Source organism: Macadamia integrifolia, chromosome 7 (assembly GCF_013358625.1).
Source record: "Macadamia integrifolia cultivar HAES 741 chromosome 7, SCU_Mint_v3, whole genome shotgun sequence".
Lineage (NCBI taxonomy): Eukaryota > Viridiplantae > Streptophyta > Magnoliopsida > Proteales > Proteaceae > Macadamia > Macadamia integrifolia.
Window position 1 is genome coordinate 6,803,496 of NC_056563.1, and position 19,685 is coordinate 6,823,180.

Genomic DNA, 19,685 nt, shown 5'->3' on the forward strand with positions numbered 1-19,685 from the left:
CTTAATGAAAATTTAGGGTCCTTGACCTACCTTTGTATGTTATCAAAACACAGTCTGCTTTCTTGTATTTTCTTGAGGGATCAGTCTTTCTCTGCAGTCATTTATATTTCTACAATCTTGAGGTTGGAGAATATATGTTCTTATTGGGTTTACGATCACAGTGAAATGGGATTAAAGCTTAGATATTTTAGAAGTATCATGAGAAAGTTTGTCATACAAAACGACATTATGATTGTTTTTCCTTTCCAAAAATATTTTTGTTTGACTTTTCTGATGAGTCAAAGTGCTATCATTTTATCTACTCAAATGTTAATCTTAAATTTTTAATTCCCACATCAATCATCTCACCATTAGGGTTCCTTTTGGTTGTAAAAAGAATTAAAGGAAAGGGAAAGAAAATTTTCAAACTTGAAAGGATATCTTTGTTTATTCCCAATGTGACCTCCATATCAGAATTTATTGATCACATTATCCTTCATTGTTCCTTTGCTCAAGCCGTTTGGTATGGATGTTCCTTATCCTACAAAGCTCCTNTCAATGGTGAGGTCATCTAGAAATGTAAACAATTCATCTTCAGCTTCATCATCAAATTCACATGTCATGGATTATTCAATATTGTTGTTGATCTCCAATCGAAGCTTACAAGCTCAAGAGAAAACTTGTGAGGCTCTTTCTGAATATGAGAGAGAGAGAGAGAGAGAGAGAGAGAGAGAGAGAGAGAGGTGTTGGCCCTTACCCCTTTTTTGCACTTCCCAAGAATAAAACACTTGATCTCCTTATTTTGATACCATGTTCGTTACAGTTTCATCTAAAAGATTAAAATGTAAAGAAAGGATAAGGTCAATGTATACATTAGCATAAAGGACAAAAATTTAAAAAGAAGGGAGGGGGAAATACATTCTCTGGCTAAAGGTTTCAAGGTGCAAACTGTGGAACTAACCCAATTTACTTAGATAGTTGTGCCACTTTGAATGATGATGTGCCTTTTTTTTTTTTTTTTATAGAAATGATGTGGCAATTCTTGCCACTGGATATCTAAGAAATGATCTAGATCACTGTAAGAAAAAATGCGTTTAAAGTAGCGGGCCAGTTTTTTACTGTTGTAATGCGTTTTGTCATTTGTTCTTAACAACACAATAAAAAATAAAATAAAACTAAATAAATAAAAACGGGGTAAAGCTAACTTGAAAGCTACATTTCTCTCGATATCATCTTTAACTCAAGTTCATTGCACGGACTTCAAAATTGAGCTACAAACTGATGCAGCTGTTGGAAAAGGATTCGAAAACAATGACTCCTAATTCCAACCAAACATGCATCACTCTAAAAGTATGTTGTCTACATTGATAACAATGAACACCATAACCAAGCCACATTTCTCAACAAGTCTTTGGGCATGTTTTTTGTTATGATGTATAAATTTGGAATTGATGTGTGTATGGTACTGGATGATAAATCTCGAAACTTATAAATGGTTGTGAATATATATGCATTCATGTTGAATGTTATAGTTGTTTTGATCATTAGATGTAGATATTCAGATAATAATCACTCAATTTATATGAGTACGTTGCCGTTCTTTGGTCCAGGTTTTTTGAAAACTGTGTTTAAAACTCTACTATCCGATTCCCTTTTTTTTTTTTTTTTTTTTTTTTTGCTAACTTTGTTCTAGATTTCTCATTTGTCAAAATTGAGCTTCAAATTTAAACATTTACCCTACTTCTTATGCACCCCATTGATGGTCCATACACGCTTTTGGTAGTCACTGTCCCAGACTTTTTTTTTTTGGTAACAATGTCCCAGATTTTTTAATGCATAGGTTTTGCCACTTGACATGTTGAAACTTGATTTGATCTATTTATCCACAAAATTGCATTATCATCCCTTCTTGGCATGTGGCAAATATTGTTTGAGATCAAGTAAGGTTACATGGTCTGCACATACTACGAAAACTCATCCAAGTTTTATAAATAGAATTTTATTTTCCCACATTTTTCTTTTCCGTTTGAAACAAAGGAAAATTTTAAAAGATGACCATGTAAATATTACTATGGAAGTGTGAAGCTATGAAAGTACTTATCTTGTATATCACTTGTGACATGTGGCAAAAGGCTCCCTAGTCCACCAACCATCTAAGGGGAATCCATGGTCTCAAGTAAGACACCAAAAATGGAATCATTACTCTTCGTAGTACTAAGTGTTCAAAACACCCTTAATCTTATGATTTTTCTTTCATCTAACTTCCTAAAGTTGTGATAAGATAGATCATCCTTTCAATCCACAAAACATTATTAAATTATAGTAAAAAATTAGCATCATAAAAGTTTGTGTTTATACTAAACCTCACAAGACTAGAGTGCCTTTGACTATTCTGTCTTTTGGACAAAGAGAAATTGGTCTAAATTAGTCATGTATCAAATTTCAAAGTCTAATTCACCCATAGACACCTTGCATCTTGGCTATGCACATTTTTGGTCCTCTAGCCTTTACATTCTCCCAACTCCTAATCAAGATCATAGTTAACAAATTCGGATTCGGGAATTATTCGGACGGAGAATTATTCGAAATAATTCGGATGATTAATTGAAGGATTCGGTCAAAAAAGCTTATTGGGTTTTTTTTTTTTTTTAAATTGTTTTTTTATTGTTTTTTTTTTTTTTGGTTTTTTTTTTTTTAAATAATGTTTAAATAAACCGAATAATTCGGTTTAATTCGGATTCGGTCCGAATTATTCGCGATTTATATTCAGTTTTGAAAAAGTCGTGAATTTTAAAGAATTTTATTTTTAATTCGGATTCAGTCCGAATTTTTGATAAAATTCGGAAAAATTCGGTTCGGCCAAATAATTCGCGAATTATTCGGCCGAATTGATAACTCTGATCAAGATCAAACAGAATTCTGTTTGAAGAAAGAAAGTCAGAAGTAACCGTGAAGAAAATGAATGAAATGAGGAAGGAAGAGATAAGAAAATCCATAAAAGAAAAATGGGAGCTTTTATTTTGTGAAATGCCCCAATATTCATCCTCTCGAACATTCTCAAGGGAAAACAACGTAGTTTTCACACCCCCCCCCCCCCAAAAATCTCGCACATGTTTAAACCTTATGCACCAGGTTTGCCCTTTTCCTCAACCTTCAAGAAACGGTTCATCTTTAACCATGGGCTGAGAGACCCATCATTATTGGGCCTGACAATAGAAATTGGTATCTGTTGTTCAAGCCTCGTGTGTTCTAAAGATTTATTATTTGAATTTGAAAATGAACATGTGCTGAACTTAATGAAAATTTAGGGTGCTTGACCTACCTTTGTATGTTATCAAAACACAGTCTGCTTTCTTGTATTTTCTTGAGGGATCAGTCTTTCTCTGCAGTCATTTATATTTCTACAATCTTGAGGTTGGAGACTATATGTTCTTATTGGGTTTACGATCACAGTGAAATGGGATTAAAGCTTAGATATTTTAGAAGTATCATGAGAAAGTTTGTCATACAAAACGACATTATGATTGTTATTCCTTTCCAAAAATATTTTTGTTTCACCTTTCTGATATGAGTCAAAGTGCTATCATTTTATCTACTCAAATGTTAACCTTAATTTAAATTTTTAATTCCCACATCAATCATCTCACCATTAGGGTTCTTTTTTGGTTGTAAAAAGAATTAAAGGAAAGGGAAAGAAAATTTTCAAACTTAAAAGGATATCTTTGTTTGATCCCAATGTGACCTCCATATCAGAATTTATTGATCACATTATCCTTCATTGTTCCTTTGCTCAAGCCGTTTGGTATGGATGTTCCTTATCCTACAAAGCTCCTCAAAGTATTGATTTTACAATCACTGATTGGATTAAGGAATGGCATGCTTTCAATTACCTTGGTAAGGAGTAGAGTAGGGAGGTGGTTAGCCTATGTTCTTTCATTGTTTGGACCTTATGGAGAGGTCAAAACGAGTTAGCATTGGGGAAATGGGTTTGGACACTTGCAGAGGTCATCTTTGCTGCTCAACAAGCTTTTGGGGAGTTCTCTTCTGTCATCTTCCAGCCTCCTTCCAAGAGTATTTCTGCTACAAATCATCCTCCAAAGCAGCAGATTTGGTCTCCTCCTGCACACCCTCATGTGAAGATCAATAGTGATTCATCTTGGTCAGTTAATCGGCAAGTCTGTGGGTTGGGGATCGTGATCAGGGACCTGAAGGCCCAACCTCTTGCTGCAGTATCTGAACCCTCTTTCTTTGCAAGTATTCATGAAGGGGAAGCTCTTGGAATTTGTGGGGGGATCCTTGAGGCTATTTCTCTTGGTGTGGAGTCTGTCTTGGTCGTTCCAAAGATGTCACCAGCTATATTACATAGTCACCTTGGCAACCCCTTCCTCAACTGAGCTAATCATCTTTGATATCCTTCATTAGTCAATTTTTTTTTTTTTTTAAAGATTATCCAACTCCGCAGTGGAGACTCTCTAGCCTGGAAGGCATTGTCTAGTTCATGTAAAACAATGTGGCCGAATGATTAGGAATTCTCCCTCCACGTATTCAACAAGAAATGAATATAAATCTTTCTTAAAAAAAAAGAAAAACCAACTCCGTATCATTCCATATTTGGTTAATTTTACTTTAAATCCAAAAACCCTTTGCCATTCTTGAACACTCTTTAAGAATCCTGTTGCTCCTTTTAAACTCATTTGCTTCTGCAATCGAATAGTAGAGCTAATTAATGTTTTTGTACATTGGATTCACTTCATTTCTTCTCATTCAATTGAACTTGGCAAATTAACATCTCCATAAGTTCGATGCTTGCTTGCAGGTCTGCAAGTATTTTAAAGTTTGGAGCCACGCAAATTTAAATCTAGAAAGGAGATTTCCAGCCTTCTGCTTGTGCAGAAAGAATCCTCAAAATTGTCATCCATCTGGAGAACAGTTGGGGGGGGGGGGTGGTTACAGAGGGACGATTGCTTCAAATAAAGCACAAAGATAGCATGTCAGAAGTGCAGAAGCAGCAGTTAGCTACTGCTCTAACCCACCAAATGTATGTACCATCTTCACCTCCGCACTCGTTAACCTATGAAACCCTCTTAAAAGCAGGGTCTCATCTCAGGCCCCTGCAGCAAGTACATGCCCACATTATCATTTCTGGTCTCCACCACAATCGAGCCCTACTCACCAAGCTGATAACTTTGGCCTGTTCTGCTGGCTCAATTGCCTACACTCGTCAGCTTTTCTTCTTTGTCCCCAATCCCGACTCATTTCTCTTTAACTCAATCATCAGAGCCTCTTCCAGATCTGGTTTTCCTCTTGATTCAATTGTGTTCTACCAACGTATGATCCGTGCTGGACAATTACGATCAAATTACACCTTCACAGCCATTATTAAGTCCTGTGCTGATATAGCGGCACTGAGACTTGGTAAAGTCATACATTCTCATGTTTTGGCTTCTGGGTTTGGTTCAGACCCCTACGTTCAAGCTTCCCTTGTAACTTTTTATGCAAAATCCAGTGATTTAGTAGCTGCCAGAAAAGTGTTTGATAAAATCCCTGAAAGAACCATCATTGCCTGGAATTCGATGATTTCTGGTTATGAGCAAAATGGTTTTGCTAAAGAAGCAGTTGAATTGTTCTACCAGATGCTGGAAATGAGGGTGGAACCAGACTCAGCGACTTTGGTGAGTCTGTTGTCTGCTTGTTCTCAATTGGGAGCTCTTGATTTGGGTCAATGGGTAAATGATTATATTGTTGACAATGGTTTTAGCGTTAATGTAGTTCTAGGCACTTCTTTGATTAACATGTATGCCAGATGTGGTAATGTGACCAAAGCTCGACAAGTTTTCAATGGGATGCTTGAACGAAATGTTGTGGCTTGGACAGCTATGATTTCTGGATATGGTATGCATGGTTATGGTAGCCAAGCCATTGAACTTTTTTATCAAATGAGGAACAATGGGCCACCACCAAACGATGTCACGTTTGTGTCAGTCTTGTCTGCATGTGCCCACTCAGGGTTAGTAAATGAGGGGCGTCAAGTATTCTTGTGCATGAGCCGGGATTATGGGTTCATGCCGAGGATGGAGCATCATGTTTGCATGGTTGATTTGCTGGGACGTGCTGGTTTTCTGAATGAAGCAATTCAGTACATAGAGGAAATTATACCTGGGGAGCCAGCACCTGCGGTGTGGACAGCAATGCTTGGGGCCTGCAAGATGCACAAAAATTTCATTCTTGGAGTGAAAGTGGCCGAATGTCTACTGAAACTAGAACCTGATAATCCTGGGCATTATGTGTTGCTTTCAAACATTTATGCATCAGCAGGAAGGATGGATCGAGTGGAAAGAGTAAGAAACATGATGATACGTAAACACCTAAAAAAGCAAGTTGGCTATAGCTTAATAGACATCAATTTTGTGACGCACATGTTTTGCATGGGTGATAAGTCCCATCCACAGACTACTGAAATCTATCAATATCTTGATGAGTTGATATGGAAGTCCAAGGAAGCAGGTTATGTACCAGAATCTGATTCAGTGATGCATGAACTGGAAGAAGAGGAGAGAGAATTTGCTGTTAGATTCCATAGTGAGAAGCTTGCAGTAGCATTTGGTCTCATGAACACCCACCATGGGATGCTAATCAGGATAGTGAAAAACCTTCGCATGTGTGCTGATTGCCATTCCGCAATCAAGTTCATCTCAATTGTTGCTAACAGGGAAATTATTGTTCGAGATAAGCATCGATTCCACCATTTCAAACATGGGTCGTGTTCTTGCCAGGATTACTGGTAATCACCTTCATTTGTTTGCTAAGTTTCAGTGTTGATGGGATGAAGTTGCATGGAGAACCAGTTGCTATTCAAAGAAGCCCTTTTATCCTCCTCCCAGGATTGGAAATCGAGGTTAAGATGTAACACTGATCAGGAGTTCCTTCAAAAATCTTTAAATCTCCTTATCATGTGGCAAAGACTCTTCTTTTGGTGGCCCATGTCTCAGTAGAATAGTAGACTATAAGATTTCCCTTTTATTGAAAGCAAAGCTGCCTCAAATAGGGCAACATTCTTCTGTTGGGATTCTGAAATGTCTTCTTGTTCGTGAATACCTAATGTAAAGAGGTGGCAGTGGATGTCCAATATGTGGTCATTCTGAGGAGACTGGAATACATTTTTATGGATTGTGCTTACACAAGTTTTCTGGGGTTCAGATCTGTTTTATTGGTTTGAAGTTTCAAATAAATAGCGTTCGTTAGCAGTTCATTTCTCTGCAGGACCAAATTCTCAGGTGCTTATCACCAAGACAGACTCAAAACTTATTTGACTTTTGGTTTTGAGGATGTTTATATATAATAATGAATTCAAATGCTGTGGAAAGTTTAATGTGTTTTAATCATCTATTTATCTGCATAATTTTCGCATCATTTTCGATTCAAACAAATAAGCATTCCGGATTTCCAGTCCAGCCAAGGAAACCTTGTAACCCACTATGAGGCCTTCATGGTCCAGTTCTTCTGTGAGGATAAATTTTATTCACTTTCTTATTTTTATTTGTCTATTCTTCATGGCTTAGGCTGTTTTTCATGTAGCCTTTCATAATTTCCTTTTCAAAATTTTTCTGGTATGTCTTTCTAAAAACACATACTTTTTGTTGGCAATTAGTGGCTTCATATAAAAACTGTTTAATTTTAAAAGAAACTGAAAATGTAGATTAAAAGAAAAAAAAGCAGTAGGCTACATTTCTCAAATTATTTTTTAAATGCAGAATGTGGAAGATTCAGACCTAAAGAAAATTCATCAAACATGGGCAAAAAAATTCTTATATAATAGAGAACCCCCATAGTACCGTCATCTTTTTCCCCAAGGAAAAACCGTGATCTGAAATTTGAGGATTAAATGTTTAACTGCCACTGTCATCTCCTGCTTCATGCTGTGAACTAGCTAATAACCCAAGGAGAGGAAAAAACCGGTTCCATTTGTCATATGATCCCCTCTTATTTTTGTTTTGGTTGATTTTTTTTTTTTTTATATTAATTTTCTTATTTCTATACTAAATAAGAAGTCCAATACGAGCAATACTTGAAATGGCAAATCCATATAAAAAAACACCTGTATTGAGATTGGATAGAACAAGAAGATAGCCAAAAGAAATTACTGAGTAACTAATAGAATTGATGTGACAATAGATGGTCCAATACTGAATAGATGAGTATCCCCTCTAAATGGAAGAATATCCTTTTTGAAAATTTGTTTGGTTCCATCTTGTATATGAATGGTAAGAAGTAATTTATGATCTTTCTTTTGGTCGCAGGGCTGCTGAGAGAGGGGAGAAGCAACTTGATATCTTGTTTTGGTCCTGAAACTTTCTTGTACTTGTACTGTGACCTTAGGTGGGCTGAATTCTTTCAGGTTTGCTTTTCCCGGTGAAGAGGGGGGGGGGGGGGATGTTCACTCCGATACTATTCATTGGGAGCATTTCGCTTGACGTTGGTTACTTAATATCTTTTCAGGCTTGTCATGTCCATGACCTGCAACATCATTTGCCATGGAGGTGCAGTAGAGAACTTTGTTCCAGGGGTCAGGTCATTATGGGACTCCACCCTATGGGAAAATTCACCTGGTATTGTTTGCCTGACTCCTCTTTTTTATGTTATCTACTTTGCCTCTGTCATTTTCAGTTATTTTTGTTTAACTATATCCAAACAATAAGAAATGTGGTAGCTATCTCATAGTCTGAATTATTCTTGAAGTGTGTGAACTTTGTATATTTCACTTACAGAGGCCTTACAATGCCATGTACATATGAAGGTATGAAGAAAACAACGCCATCCATATCAGCTGCTAAAGGGAAACTAGCTATTCTTTATGTCAATTCTGTGTGTGTCGTGCTTTTCTCTACAATGATATACCCATTGGATGATCAACTTCTTTGCTTTTGCTACCCAAATTGTATTATTGTCAAAAGTCTAGACTGTTAGATATGCAGGTACTGCACCAAGTGATGTTTCTTTATGAGCTACTATCTGATCTTATGTTTTCATGTTAAATTTAGTGCATTTGTAATTTTTTGATCTTTCTCGATTTCCCCTGCATCTACTTCCATTCAGATATAAATCACTATATTTCAGGATTTAGATAGTTCAAACCAAAATCAGGGAAAGAAACTCTCAAGAATTCATTGTAAAGATCCTTCTTTTTAATTTCTTTTAATTATGTTCAATCAGCACAAATGGCTTCTCCACTCTGTGCAACTCAAACCCATTATAAAACATTTATGCATGGTGGGAAAAGGGTTACAGGTTGCTGCAGTTGTCAGTGGCTGGGGGTGTGGATCTGTGCTCAAACAAAGTTGGAAGATGAGAAGTGAGCAATGCTGGTTTTTCGAACGATGGCTGGTTTGTCCTGGTGGCATACTGGAAGCCACTGCGAAGAGAGAGGAGTGGGCAATGTTAGTTTTTCAAATGATTGTTGGTCTATTCTGGTGGCATACTGGACAGCCACCACAAAGAGAGAGAGAGAGAGAGAGAGAGAGAGAGAGAGAGAGAGAGGGCATGAGGGGGGGGGGGGGGGAGGGAGAGACTCAAGAAACTCGTAGCAATTTATGAGTTTTGAGAAACAAATATCCCTCAAAAGAAACTGACAGCAATTCTATTATTTTTGAGAAACAAATGTTGCCGACTAATTCTAGGAGGATAGCTGGTGATGAATGGGAAGTGTGAGCCTTTTGTTCCCTCAAGTTGGCGAAATTTGTGTTCAATCATTTCTCTGAGATCCTCTGATGTAGGTGCACAACCATAGATGATAGACCAATCCATACCCATTTGGGTTTCTAGATGGAGATGAACCATATCCATATTTGACTCTTTGATCTAGTCGGATTTTAGGAATTTTTATTTATTTGAGAATATTATGTAATCTTTTATTTTAGATAGGATACGTAGGACTTAGATTTAGTTTAATTGTTTCCTAATATGAGTTATTCCTTAGTAGAGTCGGTTTCTATTTTTGAGATGTTTTTTCTCTTGTAAATATGTAACCGATGGACAAGTATTAGACAGATTGAAGAATGAATTGAGTTTATGGTTGTGTGTGCCATGTGTGGCCACAAAGAGTGTATGCTTTTCCTCTCCCTACTAGCCCTCCATCATCCTCTCTATGGTCTCTGCTTTAAAGCTATCTTAAGCTTTCACTAGTTGTAGTTCTGTTAGAGCAAACACCAACTGATACGAAAATAAACAAAAACATATCCACACAACACAAAGATTTAACGAGGTTCACAACTTCACACACCGATGTGGTGTGCTACGTCTTCGGGCGAAGAAGAAGATGTTTCACCATGTAGAAGAGAGATTACACCCAAGCAGCGGCGTGAAAACTCGCCCTGAAACCCTAGCTCGAAAAACCCCTCAAATTACAATGACTTGCTCAACAAAACGATAGTAGATTATATACTCTTCCAAGTCGTGGGTCTATTGACCCAACCCCTCTGCTTCCATCATAGATCTCAGAAAACTTCCCATTCGGGTCGCCACCAATATATGTTGGAGCGGGTCATTCTTCAAAATGGGTCAAGAATTCGAGATAAACTTAACAAGTTCCAAACATATGGAGCCTCTGGAACATATTGAGCTGTCATATTTTTCAAGTGGTTAGCATAGGAGGTCTTCGTTTCATTTTATTTTGGTTCACAGAATTTAAAATACCTTAAATTCTTTGATCTTGATTATGCTGCAGAACATACACACCAAAGTGTCAAGGTGACGGTGGAATTTATTTTACTGCGGCCTGAGTTATTCGGTCACCAGAAATTTATGTGACCAAATATGCTGCTGTTTCTACTTCTGTTTTGATAGCATCTCATCTGCCTGTCTGCCATGCTTATGGATTTCTTAACTGTTCGTTTTCTTACTTTACTGTGGTAAGTTGTTCTCCTATTAGGCTTTATATTTTAAGCATTGAGGTGACTATGTAATGTCATGGGGTTTGCTCCTCTTTTTTTTTTGGGTGAATAAATAAATGCATTAAAAGAAGGCAAGGGAAAATACAGCCCCAAGGGGAAGATTACAAACCCAATAGGGTGACAAAAGCTGAGAAAAGACTACGACCACGGCCCAATGGGCTTGAAGATAAAAACATGTTCATTTCATCACAAAAGCCCACACGGGCTTAGAAACAAAACAAGGTAGCCCAAAACAAATAAGGGCAATCAAGTGAAAAAAAAAAGGGTAACAAAGGCCCATTAAGGGCACATCTCAAAGCCCAATTGGGCAACACAATTCATAACTCAAAAGCCCACATGGGCTAAGAGACAAGAACCAAGAAGCCTAAATCAAAGAAGAGGGGCAAACAAGACAATTCCAAGTAGGGTTCCACCAAACCCTACCCAACATATCTCCATACATCAAATTCCTAGCCGCCAAGACAAAATTGGAGCTCTGCCAGCGAGAAGGCAGCCACGGCGGGGCGCTGGCCTTGCGGAGGGCCACGGCCAAGCGAGAAGCTAACCAAGCAGAGGTGACAGTAGCGGCGGAGGGCAACGGTGAGGCGGCTGTCGGCTGAGCATAGTTGATAGCCTTGTGGGCTCTATCCATGCAAGTGGCTGGCCTTGGGGGTGCCGGCGGTGCAAACAATTCGATCTAGGAGGAGATAGAGAAACCGGTGAATCTAGACCTAGGCTGCGGCTTGGTCGGCAGCGAGTAACACATGAACTGAGAGGTGGGTCATGGATGAGCTGCTGCAGGCAGAAATTGGAGAACCCGGCATCAACAAGTTCCAAATCTGATCTTCGGCAAAGCCGGTGGCACGACGAAACTCCAGATCTGAGCAGCGGCTCAAGAAATCACCAGATTTGAAGCTTGACGGTAAGGAAACTCAAGGGAATCGGAAAAGGGTGGATTGCAACCTCCCAATCGTGTAGAAGAGTTAGAAGAAGATAGGTGGAAGGGAGATGGTGATGAAGAAAAGAAAGAGGGAAGAGGAGGCAGGAGACAGTGGAGGATGAGGGAGAGGATGAGAGAAGGAGAAGGAAGGGTGAGAGAGGGGGGGAGGAGCAGCCTAACCTTGGCCGGAAGAGGAAAACCTTCTGGGAAGGGGGAGAGAGAGAGAGGAGAGGTCGGGAGAGGGTTCCTCTCTAGGGTGAGAGCATTCTGGTTTGCTGCTTTATTTGGTCGTATTTTATCATTTCTTATTGTTAATTATACACTTTGGTGTGTTAGGTAAGCAGCTGGTTGTAGACACCGAATTTTGTCATCCTCAGCAATGATGACAATATGAAGAATTACATGTTGGACATTTTAGACTTGGAGAATTTTCAAGCTTAGAGTAGAAAATGACCATTTTTCCCCTATAAACTTTCAAGAGAAAATGTTTTCAAAAATTAGAATTTGATATTGTGGATTATTGTTGTTTGTCCCCTCAAGTCGGACATTACACTTTGATGCGAGAACTATGCGAATCGACGCCCGATTCTCTCTTTCATTATATGATCCGGGTCCCTACTTTATGCATATTTTTGTAAGGGTTCCCGGTCGAGACTACAGTCGTGTCTCACATCATTGGATAGTGCTCGAACTGAGATTTCCAACGACGTATTACACGTCGAATTCTGACTAACGGTTTGAAAGATATGACCCCCGAAAGTTGACTCCAAAGTTCGGTATCAAATTCCATTCCGAGCAACCAAGGAGTGCCACATGGCGCTGAAGCCCCTTTGTCTAAAAGCAAGCCTTTTTGGACAATTTTCTCTAGTTTTTTAGTCCCACATCGGAAATAAGAGAGAATTGTCAGTCCCAAGGCTATAAGTATAGCCCTTCATCTCTTCCAAAGGGGGAGGAGAAAAATTGAGAATTTGGGAGAGAGGATGGCCCCATCAAGGTTTTGGCTAACTTCTTCCCTCTAAAATCAAATATTCTCCAAGTCTAAAAGTTTAACACATTAATCCTTCCTTGAGCCGGGAGATCTAGTCCGGTTCGGTTCGATTCGATTTGGGGCTTGAAGCACAAGGGTTATCTCCCCTTATTTCTTGATTAAAGCCGGGTTTAAGGTATTTTTCTTCTCCTAATTGCAATTTAGAACTAGTTTATCTAATTTAATAGATTAGGTTCTAATTTATTAATAATTGGTTCATTTAGATTAATTAGGTTTAATTAGTTTCGTTTTGGTTTAATATGGTTTATTAGATGTAACCCGATTCAATTAAATATGATTTTTGTTTAATTGGTTTAATTATATTCATTTTAGTTTTATCCGGTTCAATTAGATGTAATTAGGTTCATTCAGACTTAATTATTTATTTTTATTATTTTTTGGTTTGTTTTAATTTAAATTGATTTTGAATTTACATTTGGCTTTATGATGTTACTTAATTGTTAATTGTTTTATCCTTTAGATCTAGGCCCTTGGATTAGGATCCAAGAACCCTAATCCTTCCTCCCTTTTCTTTATCTCTTCTTCCTTTCTTCTCCTAACCACCAGCTGCCCTTTTCTCCCTTCCAAATCTGAAACACACTGAACCGTTTCCATCTTCTTTGCTCTTCCCAAACATTCTTCCCCATTGCTGAAACCAAACCTGCAACTTCTTATTCTTCTCCTTCTTCTTCTTCTTCTTCTTCTTCTTCTTCTTCTTCTCTTCTGTTCCTTGCTGCTGAATCCATAAACCTACAACTACTTATCCTTCTTCTTCTCTTCTTTTCTCTTTTACCATGGCCGAATCCTCTCCACCCCCTTCTCCTTCCTTTCTTTTTCCTTAACCAAACCTGCAACTTCTTTCTCTTCTTTTTCCGCTGCTGCAACTGCTAACCAGTCCCACCGAACCTCCTTTCTCTTCTTCTTCTTCTTCTTTTTCTTCTTTTTCACTTCTTTTTCCCTGCTGCTGCAACTGCTAACCAGCAGCCACCGAACCTCCCTTCTCTTTCTTCTTATACTTCTTCTCCTTAACTGAGCCCAGCCGCCCCACACAACTCCCTCTCCATCGTTTGTTTTTTTTATGGCTTCATGTCTTTTTTTTTTTTTTTTTTTTCCTCTCTCTGAATAAAAAACAGAACAATCTCTCTGCATTTTTTTGTTTTTCTTCATCATAGTCTTAATTGTTCATTGTGGATTAAATAATTTTGATAAGTTAGTCCGTTTTCTGTTTTCTTTTCTCTATTAATAATATATGGGACGTAGTTTAGGACATAGACTAGTATGGGCGTGGCTGGCCCTTCAAACCGGCCCGTAGCATTAGGACGTATTTGGGGAATGGGTTTGTGTTATAATTTCTTATTTTTTAGGGCTTTTCACCCTCTTTCTTTAAATGCAATAAAAAAAAATCAGATCTTGTTTAAAATAGTGCAATTAGTATACTTGTATTCCAATTCATCCAACTTTCCCTTCTTTTAGCTTGTTTAGCTTTCTTTAATCATTCCATTTAGCTTCTTTGATTAGTTTAATTACTTAAGCTCATATATCATTTTTCACTAGTGTTTTTCTTTATCGTAATTAGTTGTTGCAATTATTTAATGGGTTCAATAAATATAACATTTAGACTCTATCATAATATAGGTATAGCATAAAATAATCATTGAACATATTTAATTTAGAAGATAATTAGCATTGCATTTATTTAGTTAAAAGATTCTCTTCTTATTAGCTTAACTAGGGTTTTGAAAAATGTTTAACTCATCTTAGATTAGCTTAAGGTAAACATAATTAGTGCAATTAAGTTTAGTTTAATCCTCCTATACTAGATTAGGTAGATTAGTAAAAATGCATTCATTTAATGTAATTAATCCATTTCATTTTTTATAAATTAATTAGGTCTCATTTAATTTATAAATCTTTTTACCAATTAGATTAAGTAGGATTGTAATAATTTATCTCACAAATTACTAGGGATTGGGATTAATCATTTTAATTAATTCAATTTGGGATTTCATAAATTCATTAATCATCCATCTAGGTTAGGCTCAATTAATTGAGTTAGTTTAATTTAAGGTTTTTAATTTTGTTTAATTAGCGTAATCATTTCATTATTTGCATCATAACCTAGCTAGCATAATTTAGACACTTGGTTTAGGGTTTTCACATGTCATGCTTAGATACCTAGTTTAGGGTTTTTCAGTGACCTAGATTTAGGACTAGTTAGTAGGGTACAAACAAAATTTGGTCAAACAAAAGGAGACCGGCCTTAGGGTCGGGCAGACTGGGTGCCTAACACCTTCCCAGTTTGTCACTTGACACTTGTCCAGAATCTTGGTGCAAACCAGCCTGATCCATCAGAGTCATTAGTCTCTCTCCCTTGATTGGGGGAGACATTTATGGGTCTTAGACCCTTTCTAGGTGGTGACTCCCTTTTATCCATAACGTATATCCCCCCTTGGCAGTTGATGACTAGGGGAAACTATCTCATCTCATTAGGGTCGACCCCTAGCGTGTGTACATGCGCTACGCACCATATCGCGACCCGACGGAGGTCCATGATGCCTACACTGGCACTGTAGTATTTTCAGACCTTTGCATGGATCTCATATTATGAGTGTTTTAATTTTATTTGTGAGTCATGTCTTATCAACCTCATACTAGGGCGTACATGTAAGGGGCACTCCGCATCGTTGCCCAGATGCAATGACACATAGACAAGGGTTAATAACCTGGATTAGATTAGCATCATGGAACATTGGATCTTTATAGGCAAGAGTCTAGAATTAATATATGTCATGAGAAAAAGAAAGATTAATATAGCATGTATTCAAGAGACTAGATGGAAGAGTAACAAAGCTAAGGAGTTGGACGGCTTTAAACTTTGGTGTATGGGGGATAAAAGTAATAGAAATGGAGTGGGAATACTAGTGGATAAAGACTTAAAGAATGTTGTGATAGATGTTCAAAGATTTGAAGATAGGATTATATCCCTCAAGCTTGTGCTAGATACAGAGGTTGTCCATATAATTAGTGCATATGCACCCCAAGCAGGATTGGATGAAAGCATTAAGTTATAATTTTGGGAACACATGTGTTGAGTAGTGTAAGGTTTTTTCCAAGGAGAAAAGATTATTATAGGGTCTGATCTGAATAGACATGTTGAGAGGGACTGTAGAGGCTGAAGGCGTATATGGAGGCTATGGTTTTGGCAAAAGGAATGAAGAAGGGATCTCATTTTTAGATTTTCTTATAGCTTATGATTTATCCATTGTAAAAACTAAGAAAAGAGGGGAGCATATAGTTACCCATAAAAGCGGGCATCATAGTGGCCAAATAAATTTCTTCCTCAGTAGAAAGTTTGACAGATTACTATGTAAGGACTGTAAGGTGATTCCAGGGGAGAGCCTTTCTACTCAATACCATGGTTTAAAGTATCTCCGATAATGATATGATAACCTCCGATACATATCTTAAATTTAGCCGACCAATACGGTGACCAATGCCATTACTTTAATCTTGATCTTTAGCATATCTTAGTGTATCTTCGATACGATACAATACCCTCCGATACATATCTTAAATTTAGCCGACCAATATGGAAACCAATGCCGATGCTTTAATCCTCGCTTAACACAGATTAGTGATCATGGATATGTGCCTCACTTCGCATGATCGTAAGGAAGGGGAGCCTATTTGCCCTAGGATAAGGTGGTGGTGCTTAAAGGGGGTTACCTTGAATTCATTCACTGATAAAATGGTCAAACAAGGACAGTGGGACTTTGAGGGAGGACACTAACACCTGGTGGAATGAGATGACATGTATTAAGGTCGCTAAAGATGTCCTAGGGGAATTGAAATGAAAACGTCATTTTACTAGGGAGACTTGGTGGTGGGATGACAAGGTTCAAGCAGCCATTAAGACTGAAAAAGCTAGCATTAAGAGTTGGCAAAGAACTAAGGATGTAGAAGATCTAAACAGATATCAATCTACCAGAAATGAAGCTAGAAAAATTGTGGGAAAACAAGGGGCAAAGAAGTATGAAGTATAACCGTCTTAACACAAAGGAAGGAGAAAAAGTTATCTATAAGTTAGCTAAAATGAGGGAAAGGAAGAGTAGATATTTCGACCAGATGGGAAGAATATTTTTATGACCTACTAAATGGAGACATTCCGGGTAAGAATGGGCCGGAAGATTGCATTACTCATCAAGACACCACATGGTATCTCTCTCCTTATTTGTTTGCACTTTTCATATATGACCGTAGGAGTAGTGAGCAAAGACATGCATAGTTTAGGTCTTGCCTCAATTATGACCTTGAATAGAGTTGTTTTGGAGGGCAAGGATCCATGTAGCCGACCCCATTTAAGTGGGATAACGTTGAGTTGTTGTTGATGTTATTTTGTTCTTTTCTTTTTACTATTATTATTAATATTTTGTCTTTGCACGGATCTATATAGCCGATCCCATTTAGTTGGGATAAGGCTGAGTTGTCATTAACTAGAGATCCGGTTGATGGCTTGTTTACCTTTAGATCTTCATTCCTCATAATGTTCTGAAGATACTAATTTCTTGTTCGACCATAATGATCTGTTGCACTCACAAATGTACTCTTTAGGTTTTCTGATTCTGTTCTTATGTGCTTGCCTGGCTGAGTGTGGACGATTAATACCTAATGGGATTTCTCACTGACACCCCTTAAGGTGTCAAATAATTTTTTATCTTATATTTTTTCCCTCTTAGTATAACTCATATTTTTAGCGAGGGTAAGAGCTTATCAATTCACATGTGTACTCGAAAAGTGTGCAAGACAATGACTGCTCTTGAAACTGACATGATGGCAAGTCACTTTCAGTGAAAATCCATTTTTTCCTGACATTAAAAGAACTTTTTAGAACAGGACAAGGTGCAATTTAAAGGTAACATTTTCTAAACACACCTATAGAGGTGTCATTAAGACAGTGACAATCCCATACCTAATTGAGTTACATTCCAAGTAGTGACTCTTTAGTCTAGGCTTTGAATTTTGAATATTATCCTTCGGTCTATTGCTGTATTGACCAGAAGAACTGTTGAGAAAGAGATTCTGTTGAAATGCTAACTTGAGAGACAACTGAATAGTTGTAGCTACTGCCCATAGCATTTACGGATTAGCTGCTATTTCATTGCAGCCATCTGAATTAGTTATTAACATGAATTATTTCAGGTTATGGCTTGGAGGAATTCCAACTTCCAAGTAGATAGGAAGGAAAAGAATGAAACATTTTGGACTGATAAGCAGGACAGTTATTAGCAGATAATGGTATTGAAGTTGCTGAAAAAGGATATATGCTGAAGACAGCTTTTACAAAAGATGGGTCGATACTTGTCCTTGAAAGAGTACGACAACAAAAGTGGGAAACCGATCACAATGAAACAATTGAAAAAGAGGTTCAATGTTGTTCTGAAAGCAATGTGGTATGCATGGGAGTACTTGATTGAGAGGAAAGCAGCTAGGGCTGGGGGACTGTTGACCGGCCTACACTTAGCAACATCGAAGGCCTATGTTCAGGTAACATGTCATGTGTACCCAGTAGATTTCTGTGGACAGTTTTACTCTTCTAATATTCATCGAATGTATTAAGCAGAAGGAAAACAATTCAAGTATGGGCCACTGAAAATTGAAACACAACTGAGGGAATTATTCAGTGATCTTGTAACCATGACAATGCTGATGACAGTGATGAAGATGAGGCTATGGACATCACAAGAGTAGTTGGTGAGACACAACAGCAACAATGGGATGCATATAGGAAAGAAATTGCAGAGCAAATTGAGCAAGCCTTTATTATTTTTCACATAAGCTACTTCTGTTGCAGATAATGTATTCCTCAATCCAATTGGCTCGCTCAATTTGGCATCCTTTTTTTTTTTTTTTTAAAGAGCAAAGCCTATATGTATCCAGGAATCATTATCTTTTATTCTTCACAGAAGCTACTTCTGTTGATGGTATTAGAAGTTAAGAACTTAGAAGACTATTAAATGGTGGAACTATTGTTTCTGGAGTTTTACTCTACTATTTTATTTATCAGACTACTTCTGCACCGTTTATATGTATTTAGATTTATGACTCTTATCAATCCTAAGGGTGTAAATTAAAATCAGCTTTATAAACTAAATTGAGTGAAAAAAAAAAAAACCCAGTTGAGTTTTGGTTTAGAAGTGTGAAATTTCATTCAGTTTGGTCCGATTTTGATTTTAGACTAACCATCAGTTTATGTGCCTAACCTGTATAAATTGAATCGAACCGAATCGAATCTAATCTAAACCATGCTAGACCCAACAACGGGTCTCCAATGGCCTCTACAAGTGAGCTTACGTGTTCAAATACACTCAATCTTGTTCTTCCTAAAGTAACCCCCGGTCCCACCATGCTCCAACAGGCCTCAAAGCCCGAAAACCCTACTCAGAACTCTTACCTCCCTTCTGTAGGAGAACCCGAAACGCCAATATAGGGAGAGGGGACAATGATGAAGAAGAGGGTAAACAGAGATTATCCCTGAAAAACACTTGAAATTTTCATCACCACATGGTCGGCTGTAGGTGGTGTTGTATATTCATCTTCTCCATTAAACCAGAGAAGCCCAAAGAAAAAGAAAAAAAAAACTGTTAAACAGTTTGGATTTACAACTGATCTTATAGAGAGGCCCAAAAACAGAAATAAGCTGGAGCAAATTAAATTAAAAAAAAAAAAAAAAAAAAAAAATGTAAGATCACCAATTGGTTTTCCCTCTAAAACACAAGAACCAACAGGGATTTTTTTTTATCCTCCTTCAAAAAAT

General features: G+C 37.6%; 1 protein-coding gene across 2 annotated transcripts; it reads left to right on the top strand.

Annotated features, from left to right (window-relative positions):
* Nucleotides 1-3,739: 3,739 nt before the first annotated feature.
* Nucleotides 3,740-18,949, top strand: LOC122084637 (pentatricopeptide repeat-containing protein At2g33760). 2 transcript variants are annotated; one of them, XM_042653039.1, is made up of 5 exons: nucleotides 3,740-7,253; nucleotides 8,277-8,374; nucleotides 8,476-8,585; nucleotides 18,071-18,415; nucleotides 18,492-18,949. In XM_042653039.1, exon 1 carries the CDS (start codon nucleotides 4,968-4,970, stop codon nucleotides 6,762-6,764), a length of 1,797 nt encoding a protein of 598 aa, XP_042508973.1. In that variant the 5' UTR covers nucleotides 3,740-4,967; the 3' UTR covers nucleotides 6,765-7,253; nucleotides 8,277-8,374; nucleotides 8,476-8,585; nucleotides 18,071-18,415; nucleotides 18,492-18,949. The 2 variants fall into 2 exon arrangements, with proteins under 2 accessions (XP_042508973.1, XP_042508974.1); XM_042653040.1 differs by having other exon boundaries at nucleotides 8,277-8,355.
* Nucleotides 18,950-19,685: the final 736 nt, after the last annotated feature.

Coding starts and splice junctions, on each gene's coding strand:
- LOC122084637 (XM_042653039.1), top strand. CDS start 4,968: ATGTCAGAAGTGCAGAAGCAGCAGTTAGCTACTGCTCTAACCCACCAA.